The 12,227-nt window shown below is 40.7% G+C and overlaps 1 protein-coding gene across 1 annotated transcript in view; it reads left to right on the top strand.

Annotated features, from left to right (window-relative positions):
• Window positions 1-10,908, top strand: part of trabd2b (TraB domain containing 2B) — a 67,615-nt gene extending 56,707 nt beyond the window's left edge. The window contains exons 5-7 of the mRNA XM_044198796.1: window positions 6,782-6,878; window positions 9,148-9,414; window positions 10,013-10,908. Of these exons, the coding sequence (XP_044054731.1) occupies window positions 6,782-6,878; window positions 9,148-9,414; window positions 10,013-10,247 (599 nt within the window). The 3' untranslated portion in view covers window positions 10,248-10,908. The remainder of the gene's footprint in view (window positions 1-6,781; window positions 6,879-9,147; window positions 9,415-10,012) is intronic.
• Window positions 10,909-12,227: the final 1,319 nt, after the last annotated feature.

Here is a 12,227-nt window from a genome sequence, read left to right as displayed (position 1 = left end):
TCTCGTCACTGTATTCTCTCTGTTTCCCCTCAACTTCTCATCTCTCTTTCATCTGTTGTTCAAATGGCTGCGAGGCAACAGCTTGTGTTTGTTTGGACCATAATGTAGCAACAGTACCCAGCATGCATTCTGGCTGGGCGGAGGGTGTACATCAGTGCAATCCTTCTCGCCCTCTGATCACGCACTCCATCTATCCTCCTCTACCTCTATTCACTCCCTCAATCCATTCTCCATGTCATCTATCCTCTCTGTGTCCTTCCTCTTTTAAGTCACTCAATCCACCACTAAATTGCCTATTCCTATTCTCCCTCATGTTTTTTCTCTTCATTTTCTAACTGTTTGTAATCTGATTGCAGTTTTCATATGAGGTGGTCTGCTTGCAAGCCATGTGGGATTTTTTTAAACCACTAGTGTGCATCACTTGATCCACTGTTTACACAGTGTAATTGCAAACACATTTGTTTGCGTAAAACTACAAAATAACATAATTCTATTTCTGTGAGTTTTCTTCATTTTTGGATCAATCTCTCATGCCTAACTGGCTTGCAGTTTCCATTCTCCTCCTGCACTACTACCAGCTGGTCTTTGCACTTTGGAGGTTGTCCAGAGGGACGCAGAAAGAAAAGGATGAATAGACGAGGGAGACATAAAGGGAGGCATGGTGAGACTGAGCCTGTGATAGAGAGAGAGGGAAAAGGGGCTAGAGAGATAGGATGAAGAGTGCAGGCCCAGGCTGGGTGCGAGTAAAGAGGTGCTGACATGGCTGGAGTCGAGCCTGGGTGGCAACCAGAGAGACATGCTGCAATACCTCCTTTTGCAACACACACTAATGCCTTCATACATAAACTTGCATGGAGAGAGGAGAAACAAATAGAGGATGGAAGACAGAGCTACAGTGACAACAAGGCAAGCACAGATGCTTTAAAAAGACATGATTAAGTCTGGAAAGCCAGACAGATAAAGAGATAGGCCTGAGACAAGAGGTGGCTACAGTAAACACAGACAGACAGCGGGAGAAGTGGAGTACATTAAGTTGCTACTGTAAGTGGAAATCAGGATGGAGAGGTTATTAAACAGAGGAGTAACTGGGTCATTAACTCTGCTCTCAGTAGCCACAGGAGGGAAAACACCCTGTAAGGTAGTGTACACACTACAAAAAGTCATGGTGGCTGTACTTTAAACTGAATCTATTTTTTTTCTTTTTCTTTTTAGCAAAGAAAATATTGAAGGCATATCTGCTTTATTAGAGTGATGACAGCAGAGTGGCAAGAAAGACTAGAGGGCTGGGTGATATGTGAAAGTGGTCGTAAGTGGTTTGAAGCCACATCGCCACAAGTTACGTTGCTTCTGTCGTAGCCTTAGCCTAAGCCACAGATCACTTGGCAGATTAAACACTGTGATGCAAATGAGTCCCAACTCCATACTACATATTAATTGTAAGCAAGTTTTCACTCTGGAAAATAATGGTTAAGTATACTCAAAAAAGTCAGTACTTAAAAACGCTTGAATTTTGAGTGCGCTGTTGATGTATTGTCCCACTGAACCACTCTCCCAAATTACATTTAAATTTGTTTTGCCAAATATGTTTTGAGGAAAACGTAATCACTGCCTGGATTATGTTCAGTGGCAAGTGGTATGTTTTTTTGACAGAAGGAAGTGATGGAGGTATAAAGAGGTCGTTTGGGGTGAATGGTGGGCATACAGAGTGCAGTTCAGAGTGTGGTTAGGTTTAGGCAACAAACTCTCTTTGATTAAGGTTACAGAAAGATTGTGGTTTTGATTAAATGTTAATAAGTAAGTAAACACATCCTGTCTCATGCTTCAAGTCACTTTTGACTTTTTCAATATTTAACCAAGACCACGATCTTTCCCTAACCTTAACCAAGTGCTCTGAGTGATTGCCTAACATAACCATAAAAACATTAATCATGGAAATAAAGGAGCTGCTCACATCTGCAAAACAGTGTGCTAATGGTGGTGATACAGCACAAGGAAAAAATACATATGAAATCTTTGGAATAACATTTTGCTTTCTCATTGCTAAGTTTAATTGGCGGTGGCCTTCCAAAGTCATGTGGTCCATTTTTTAATCAAGTCTGTTAGTAGAAAACAGAAAAATATAGCATAGTACATACTGTATACAATTAGTATGTAGTAAGGCATTTGGACACAGCATAGGTTTCTGCACATTATATTTTTCTTTGTTCACGATGACTTCCATTGTTCCTCTTTTACTCATTTTAGTTAAACCACTGTTGTTGTTTTTCTTTCAAATTAAAGTACTCATCACTTCCTCTGTGCAGAGGATTTTGAAACACTTCTCAGACACCTGATGTCTACACCAGAACATATAAAAGCTTTCAAGAGACGTTTATTTGTATACAAAATGTCATAGATTACTGCTGTAAGTAACTTGTAAGAATTTCACACACAGCAGCAGCATGTTTTGCAGTGTACTACCAGTGCAGTCAGCCTACGAGCGCAACATGCAGCAGGGGAGCGTTTAGGAGTCAGATGACCTCTCATTACGTCTTGGCTAATGGAGCCGTTTGTCGGGCCTGCTCTCTGCTTCAGAAGCACCACACTGTTTACTGTCTAGATACTCCACAAACAAACACACTAGCCCAGCCTCCCACACGCACACACAGTCATCTGTATGGAAAGAGCTATTATCTCTGTACCCATTCACTCACTCACCCACACACACACAGGGATGAACCACAAAAACACACAGAAACAAACAATACACATGCCACTGTTGTCAGGTGAAAAGCTTATGAATAAACTTTTTCCAAAAGTCCAAATGTTAAGGAATTCAGAAAAACATTTTTGTTTGTTTGACAAATTGTGCCAACTCATGGGGAACCGTGCAATCCCTCAATTTAAGTTCAAACATGGAAGTTACCAAAATTTGAGAAAATTGTGGTTTTCACAGTGAGAATGACAGTTTGTTTGAGTGTGTGAGGGAGCATGTAAGAATAAGTGTATGTTTGTAGCTGTTTGCAGTTTATTCATGTCTTCTTTTAGCCTTGTGTTGCAGACAAAATTGTTTGCATTGCTAGCCTGTTTGCTTGTGTATACAGTAAGTTGTTTAAGGAGTGGGTGCATGTTTACAAGATCCCGAAAACAACAACTGGGGTTTACTGAAAGGAATACTCAACAGATTAAATGTTTAAAGAATGCCAGATTTACAGCAGGTGTGTCTTAGAAATGAAAAACATGTGGTCGTCTACCGGCTGTGAAGGAAAACTACAATTTCATCATACATACAAACAAACAAACACACACACACTGCTCTGTCTGTGTTATGCATGACAGCAGAGCAGAGGAAATCAAGTCAGCACATCAAACAGTCAGCTTGACCTCACACCCGGCAGAACACACAGGAGGTGTTCTTCTCTGTCCCCGGCCTGCAGAAATTAATGAAATAGCTGCTTGACACAGATATGAAGGTGGTTGAATCTGTCAGCATGCAGTCACTGAATGAGCTGACCTGGCCCCAGCGTCTTGTTAGGAGAAAGGGATGAAAGAAAAGAGAGAAGAATGTAAGAGAGGAGTGGAGAATTATTCTTATTAGTAATTTAACAGGTATTTGTGTAGTGGGCCTTTTTTGAGTGTATACATTTTAGCGGTAATTTTCTCATATATAATTAAAATTTAACTTTAGTATTATAGGCTACTACTTACTGTATATGTTATTATGTAACATAACTCAACCATAGAGTACATCTTTTGCAGTTTCCCCACAAGCATGACATCCCAAACTGGCCACTTTGTCAACTGCCAAACCATTCATTTGCCAAATATGTCATTTTTTAGTAAAACAAGACTAAGAGCACACATGCTTGCAACTCTGTGAGGCTGTAATTAGGTAGAGCAATGCTTTAAGCTAAATGCTAGCAGGAGCATGCTAACATGCTCACAAAGGTAACTGATGTGCTGATACTAATCGCGTTTTAGCATGCTAACATTTGTTCATTAGCACTACACACAAAGTACAGCTGAGGCTGATGGGAATGTAGTTAGTTTTGCTGGTATTTGGTCATAAACCAAATGGACAAATTGAAAATTTGACCTGATGGTTGGCACTAGAGAAAAGTTAATGGATCACCAGAGTTATTAAAATCCATCCAGAGAGGGGCATGAATGTCTGAACCAAATTTCATGGCAATCCATCCAATAGCTGTTGAGTAATTTTATTCTGAACCACAATGTCAACCTTATGGTAGCACTAGAGGAAAAGGCAGGGCACCACCAAAGTCATTAAGATAAATCCTCTGGGAACCATGAATGTCTGTACAAAATGTTGTGCCAATCTATCAAGTAGTTGTTGAAATATTTCAGTCCAAATCAAAGTGGTGGACCAACTGACAGACCGACACTGACATCAATAGAGCCACGCTGCTAACATGCTTAAAAAAAGAATAAAAAGTTTTTTCTTCATTTTTGTATTTATTTTTTCCATTAAAGGGAGCTAATTTGAACTCTGTTTTCTGTATGTACATTTTATTGCATTGACAAGATCACTCGTAACTGCTGTCCTTCATAAAAACTTTGGTTTCTTTTACTGTCTTACCCTAACCCTGAAAAGGTTCTTATAGAAACAAGCATAAGAAATACATCCTCACTTCTGCCATTGTGAGGATATTTAGTCTGCAAAACAACACACACACACACACACACACACACACACACACAAATACACACACCCACCTTCACCCAGACAAAAACTCACACTCTCCCCTCTGTGTAATCCCATCTGATCTCACCGACACTCTGTTGTTAGAAGCCTCCTTTCACTCCGCAGCCTATCCCAGCGCTGCCTTTGAACTTGGCTGCCAAGAAAGTGTAACACCGCGTGCCTCTTTCTCTGACTTTCAGGAATGATCAGGAACATTATAATGATAAAATTGGCAGGGGGTGAGGAGCTGAGTGGGAGCATAAGGCCCTGACAAAAAGTGAGTAAGAGGCTTGAATATTGTCAACGTGTTGTTAATAAGCTACAGGAGAGAGCTGAGGTGTGTGAATTCCTGCTTGTGTCCAAATGTTTGCATGTACAGGTTTGTGTATATATGTGAGCACAAATATGAGCTCTTCCGTAAGGGGTGTGTGTGTGTGTGTGTAGCGGGGGTGATTACAGGCTACATTACAGCTTATTGCTGGGTTGAGTGACATGCAGGATTATCGGCTGATGGGAGAAATACAAAAAAAAAGCTGTTATCAGCGTGGGGCTGGGGCCCGCATGTTTGATGTTAGTCTGAAGGAATCATATACAAGGTGAAGGAAAGAGGGAGAGGGGCGGAGAGGAGGCAAGAGGTTGAGTGCCGACAATATGGGGTCATTACAGAGCCACAAGTGGGCCCAGTAGATGAAGAGCGAACTTGCATTTCAACAGTCCTTGTTATCTCACAGATCCTCTAGAATCCTGTTACTTGCTTCTATCTACAGCAGGATGGTAACTGCCACGCTATATAAGTATCCCTACACCTTAAGTGAAAAAAATATCGTCTTGGGGGAGGTCTACTGAATGTTGGGCATATCCAGTGTTGATCCTGGGTCCAATGTTTTAAGATGTACTTCGATTGTATTTGAGATTCCATAATGTCACTTTCTAAGAATAAGTATCAAGTCGTAAGCATGAAAGTCTTAAGAAATGTGTGTGTTAGCATTGCAGAGTTTTTTGGTTGAAGATGATGCAAAAAAAAGTTCAATATGATTAGCCACGAAGTTATTAGTTAATTAGTTAATTCATCCTGTAGGGTACATGAATGTTTGTACCAAATTTAATGGCAGTCCATCCAATATTTGTCGAGACATTTCACTCAAAACCAGAAATGTGAACCGAACAGAGGTTAGGGGATCACGGGAAAGTCGTTAGGATTTATCCTCTGGGGATGATGAAATGCACAGCATTTTGTGCAACCAACATTGCCATCACCAGAACCACCGGTGTGGGAAAAAAATAGTAAAGTTTTTATAAACAATACTAACAGTTTGAAGCCTCGCTAGCAGCTCTGTGAGGCAGTACTTGCATTTCTTTAAGCTAACTTTAGCATGTAAACTTTCTCACAATGACAATGCTAACGTGCTGATGCAGAGCAGGTATAATGTTTACCATGTTCACCATCTTAGTTTAGCATGTTAGCATGCTAACGTTTGATAATTAGCACAAAAAACAAAGTACAGCTGAGGCTGATGGGAATGACATTTTTGCAGGTATTTGGTCATAAATGACAAATTAAAATTTTAACCTGATAGTGGCGCTAGATTAAGAGTGAGAGGATCATCAAAGTTATTAGCATTCATTATCTAGGAACCATGAATATCTGTACAAAATTCATGGCAATCCGTCCAAAAGTTGTTGAGATATCTCCTAGAGCCACACCTCCAGCTCGGCTAAAAACACTGGGAAATATTAAAGGACAGGTTCACATTATTTCAGTCTTAAAACAAAACTCTCATGCCCATATGTACATTGAAATAGTTAGTGATCACTGTAATTGTTCCTCCTGTCAATACTTTCCGTGAAGACATCCCTTCCTAACGTCCACATTAGTCGTTCTGTGCAAAAATGATTTCAGAAGTTCAGCTGAAGTTAATATGAGGCTTCAGCCATCTGAGTTAGACGAATGACTTTCAGCATCAAAATGTTTTTTTATGAAACACGTCCAGGTTATATTTAGTCATACAGACAAAATACATGCTCAACAAAAAACTGGTCTTAACTCTGTCTTGCCTCTCTTAGATTTATCATGACTTTTGGCGTTTTGTCCACTGTTAGGTCATTTCCTGGGGAACCACAGTGTGCTGGACATCTTGAGGCAGGAGGGCTACGAGATCATCCACATGCCCTCTGATCACCAAGAACCAGTCACCGAGTGAGTAAGCAGAGAAGAGTGCAACAGATGACAGAGCACATAATTTGATTAAAGTGCTGTGGTTACAAAGAAACAAACAAAAATCTGTTGTTGAAAAAAAGAAAAAAGTAGATGACTGCTTGGGTTACTAATTGTATATATCTTATGACACAATTACAGTGACTGTTTGACAACACTGAATCTGACAAGGCTGTAGATGATAATAGAACATATGCATTATGAGCACTGGATGATTCCAGTTTTGTGCAGGTAATCAGTCACAGGTAACACTTGAAACCTTGAAATCCTGTTAACTTGACAAGATAATGAATAGAAAAAGACAAAGAACGTGTGATTTTGTGCCAGCATCACACCGATAATGTTATGGTAATATAGCCTGTGAAACAGAGCATTTGTGCAATCTTTTTTTTTTTTTTGGCAGACATGCGTGGACATAAATCAACGGAGCCCATCAAACAGAGAAAGAAACAACTCAGTCAGTCCACATCCGTCTTATTCTCTCTAGAGTCGAGCTATTTAACCTCAGTAGATTTACTGAAGTGCAAAGCAGATACGGTCCAAATTGTGCTCTGTAACAAATAAAGCTCAGCTATGCAGGAATCCTTTGATACCTCATCAACTCCCTCACCTTCCTCCCTTCCTTCCTCTCTCCCCTGGCTGCCAAAGGCGAGCTGCCAGTGGTGGTTCTGCCTGTTCTCAGCAGCCACTGGTACCACAGTCAACACAAACACACACATACGCATGTGTATGCAGGGTGAGTGGAGTGATGCACAGTGCCAAGGAGCAGGGTTGTACACACACTCAAACTCACACAGAGGCTTGGCATCCTGCAGCATTTCTTCACAAAAACCTTCTACAATCCCTCTTAATATCTCAGTGTGTGTGTGTGTGTGTTTGTGTGCACCCCCATTCCTTGGCACAAAGGAGCTCCCCTCTCACCTAGGGGGTTGATCCATGGGCCCATAAAATAGTAACAAAAGCGACATGATTTAGGGTGAAAATGGAAAAACAAGGCAAACTAAGGGGCATCTCTTTAAAAGCAGTAACTACATCCCCATCCATCCATCCACCGGCCTCAGGCTTTTACGAACTTCTCACTGCAAACTACAGCTGTAAACGTAGCCTCCCTATCTCCCTCCACCCTGTTTGCAAATTTGTGGTCTTTAGCCAGTGGTTCTGGTATGCAGCACACACATGCAACCACACCACCACACACTTACACGCGTGCATGCACGCAGACACTTTTAGCTCCCTGATACAAGGTGACATGACAGGCAAGGAAAAACACCACAAGATGGCTGAATGAGAGGTGTTTATGAAAGCTGTTAGCCTCAGACCAGAACCGACTGGCAAAAGGTCCTAAAGAGCGATTATATGACTGACAGACAGAGCAGAGCTGGGTTTGGCTCCACAGTAGCTTGACCGCGGGCCTGGAGCTATCATCACCCTGACCGGGGGGGGTTTCAAGCCTGTAAAAGTAGAAGTGCAGACCATCAAATTTATAATGACCGGAGAGGCAAAACTAATTATGAGTGAGCAGTGGAAATCTTCCACAATCCAAGATCCATACTACAATCCATCATATCATGTTTAGTAATATGATTTAGTAATATCAAAGTTTGACATGAGCATAGGAAATCCTGTTACTGTATGTACTTTCTACTGCTTGCTTCAGTGTAACACCCTTAGATCATGTGTACACTAGGTTCTTTTTGATGTTGACACAAAGTCACATGTGAGCCATTTTGACAGGAAAAGAACAAGAGAGGAGAAAGTATGAGTAATAAGTGGAAGAAAGAGGAGCAGGGCAAATGTTTTCGAGGAGAGGCCAGTGATTCTGGGTGGTCTACTTTGGGCAGATGTCAGTTTTGATGCAACAGTACGGCCACAAGAGTTACAACTTCCTCTAATGTTGCCTTCTGGGTATTTCTGCCACTCAGTACAGCGTTTATAGGGCAAGGCGCCCTATGTGGTGTTCATGCCCTTGATTGAAGTCAAGAGTTGTAAGTGGAAAGCAATAGAGTGGTCAGAAACCACAATAACATTCACTGGCAGCCACTTTGAAATCTTAGGAAAGCTAAACAGTCCTATATTTCCAATTATGATCAGCTCAGAGACACAAAAAGTGCTTATTTTCCATCTATAAGTCAAAGGCTTCAGTGATATCTTTGAATACACCAAAGATTTATATGGTCAAGCCCAGAGTGGGCTTTTAATGAGTATAAACTGACTCCACATCCTCTCTATCTGTCTTTTCCTGCTGCTCCAGGAGTAAACCAGCTGAAGAGCCTACAGCGGGGTCCAGCGAGGACAGCACCGACACCAGTTGGCTGAGCAGTCCACCAGAAATGGAGCTGGAGCTGGAGGACCCAGACAACATGTCCGGCCTCGGAGATGAGGAGCTGCCTCACATGCTGCTCCCCGACAGCCTGAGCCAGCTGGAGGAATTCGGACGACACAAACGGCCTCGCAAAGCTCACCGTGGCCATGGGAGACCCCGCCTCTTCAGTGACCTGTGGGTTCGCATTGGGGATAGGTGAGATATCTGTTATGATCCGTTTACTATAGTGATATTCAGCTCTTTAAAAGATATTCAGTTCTATAACATTACTTATGGTATTGTTACATTTTTTTTGGAAGATCTGTGTATGTCAGAAGATCTTGAGTTGCTTCAAAATTGATTAGATATGTTAGAACACTAACTGGATAAAGTTACAAACATATATCTGGCAATTCTTTTTGGTGTATGATTCAGATCATAAGGTCATTATAGCTCATCATGAGTCATTACAGAATGATACAAAGACCTTATTCAGATACTACTGTGGGTTTTGCATTTAACTATAGTAATTGGAAGTTTCACTGATGATGGGGAAAAGATGTTTTAGCAAAACAACACCTTTATAGTCACACAGACGATTACCTTGTCAGATGTCAGAAAATAGTTGTGTCCTCAAATTGCTAACAATTGCTCAATTGTTTTGTTCAACCGGACAACAGGACAAATACCAATTATTCACATTTGAGAAGCTGGAACCAGAGAATGTTTTGCATTTTTGTTTAAAAAATATATAGATAATTAACATTTACTAAAGCGAGCTAAATCCTGATTTCTTGTGTCCTCTTTACTCCAGCACTACTCTACCACCTAACATGAGGATAATCAATGGCTACGTGACAGTGGAGCCTCCGCTGACCCATCAAGAGCAGCGCAGACAGATGGAGATCTACGCCACAGAGCGACATCCCAGTCCAGCTTCCTCAACTCCGCCTAACCCCAGCTCAGCCCAGCCAGCCTTAGTCCACAGCACACTCACACTGTCTTGTATTTTAGCCTGGCTGTTATCACACATGCTGTTCATCTCCTGACCACAAGACAGCCTTATCTCACAGACAAACACTCAAGACCCTACTGCGTCCATACCAGAGCAGTGGAATGCACCTGATAAACAAGGAATGACCATCAGCACATGCAGAAAAGAGATGGAGGTACGTCCTGAGGCAGGACAAATCCTGCTGTGTGCCTCCACCTACAGGGAGAGATCAGCTCCAGCCTGGTGAAATGCCAAGTCTTTACAAAACCTGTCAATTCTCAAAATGTGTGGAATAAGCTCTTAGCCATGACACAAGCAACACGTGGACTGTGTTGGACTCTAAAGGGTGGAGTCCTCAAACCTCATGAAAGTATTATGGTAGAATAACAAACACATAACACAATGAAGACCTGTCATTTTGAAGAGTTTGTGTGGTGGAATCTTCTACCTAATAAAAACTGTAATACTGTATAGAAAAATAAGACTGACATTAATAATGAGAATAGAACATACTAATAACAGTTATAACTCTGTGATAAATGAGTTGAATGCATACAGTCAAACAGTACTGTGTAGGAGGTGGAGCACTCAGTTGCTACTTTTGTAAATTGTGCATTTTGTTCATAAAGAAATATTGTATATTTATTGTTTCTGGAAGAAAAGAGTATATTTTCTTGCTTTTTGAAGGTAAATGAAAAAATAAACTTTGAAAACTATTGAAGCGTTTCAAGATTTCTTTCTTTCCAGTGGACAGATCATTTGGACTGGACGTTCATGGAGGCAAAATATAATCAAATGGAATAAATCAACAGCAGCCTCCGAAAGAGAGCCAGCAATGAAGAAAGACAGATTCTTCCTGTATGTTTGCTTTATATTTACATTCTTATTATTTGTGAAATTAAAGACATTTTATTTTAATATTGATTAATTACAGTAAGCTCTCTTTGGATGAAGTATGTGACATCAATTTATTAATTTATTAATGTATTATATGTCAGGCACAATGCACATTCATGAACCCAAGGGTAAGTGTGCCAGTGTTAACAATTAGGCTAGATTTAGTGAAATGTGTACATTACAAATTGGCAGATTATAAATCTTAAAATGTGTCCAAAAAACTGGGAAGGGGGAAACGTGCAACAAGTAATCTCAATCTGCCACCTGCTGGCTAAAACTAAGAAAACACCACTCGCCTCAAGCCTCTACTACTAGTACTACAATTGCACTAGACACCTCCCAGATAGGACTGTAAGAAAATTCCCTGCCAGTCAGGGTAATCCACCATAAAATCTAAATTATCAGACCTCAGGAGGAATTAGGTTGAAGACAAATGCGGTGAATAAACTTAGATAGGGCACATGTGAAGTCCGAGCGTTGCAGCTTTTCCTGAGAGGGTGAGACAAATGCACAGTGAGTTGAGGAAGATGTGATGAGAAAAAAAAAAACATGAACGTTAATAAAAGCATGGATCACAGTTTCTACCTAGTTAAAAGACGATATCAGTCACTAACAAACGGCCACAATGCTCTGGTCTTATATGCACTACTATTTCAACAAGTTTGTATCGGCTGGTTTGAGTCACAACATTCTAAGGATAAGAACATTGGTTCAGGCCATGATGATTTTAGGTCAGAGTGTTAACTGAATAGAAAACAGGCAAGGTGGCCAACTGCATAACTTCATTATGCTTTAGTAACTGGCTTTTTACATTGCTCGTTGAAGCTGCTTTATTGCACTGGGTTGAGCCTGATGTAACTTCTTTTTTTAAAGCGCTGAAACTTAGTTTACTTACTAAAAGCTGCACAAAGGTGTAATAATATTACCACTTTCAGGTGAAAACATTGTACTTAGTGCTTAATCAGTGCGATGAAGAGCTCTGAAATCAGTTGAAACCTGTCAAATGGACCATTATGAACACATTGGCTAATTATACTGTAACTCTAAATGTTTCCCACAATCTTGTGAACTGATGACAATTTAGTGCCCAGTCTGTAACAGCTCAAGGTCGAAACCAGGTTGACCTGAAGGCTTACTG

Source organism: Siniperca chuatsi, linkage group LG6 (genome assembly GCF_020085105.1).
Source record: "Siniperca chuatsi isolate FFG_IHB_CAS linkage group LG6, ASM2008510v1, whole genome shotgun sequence".
Taxonomy (NCBI): Eukaryota; Metazoa; Chordata; class Actinopteri; order Centrarchiformes; family Sinipercidae; genus Siniperca; species Siniperca chuatsi.
The sequence above is the reverse complement of the archived record's forward strand: the minus strand, read 5'-3'. Positions and strand labels throughout refer to the sequence as shown.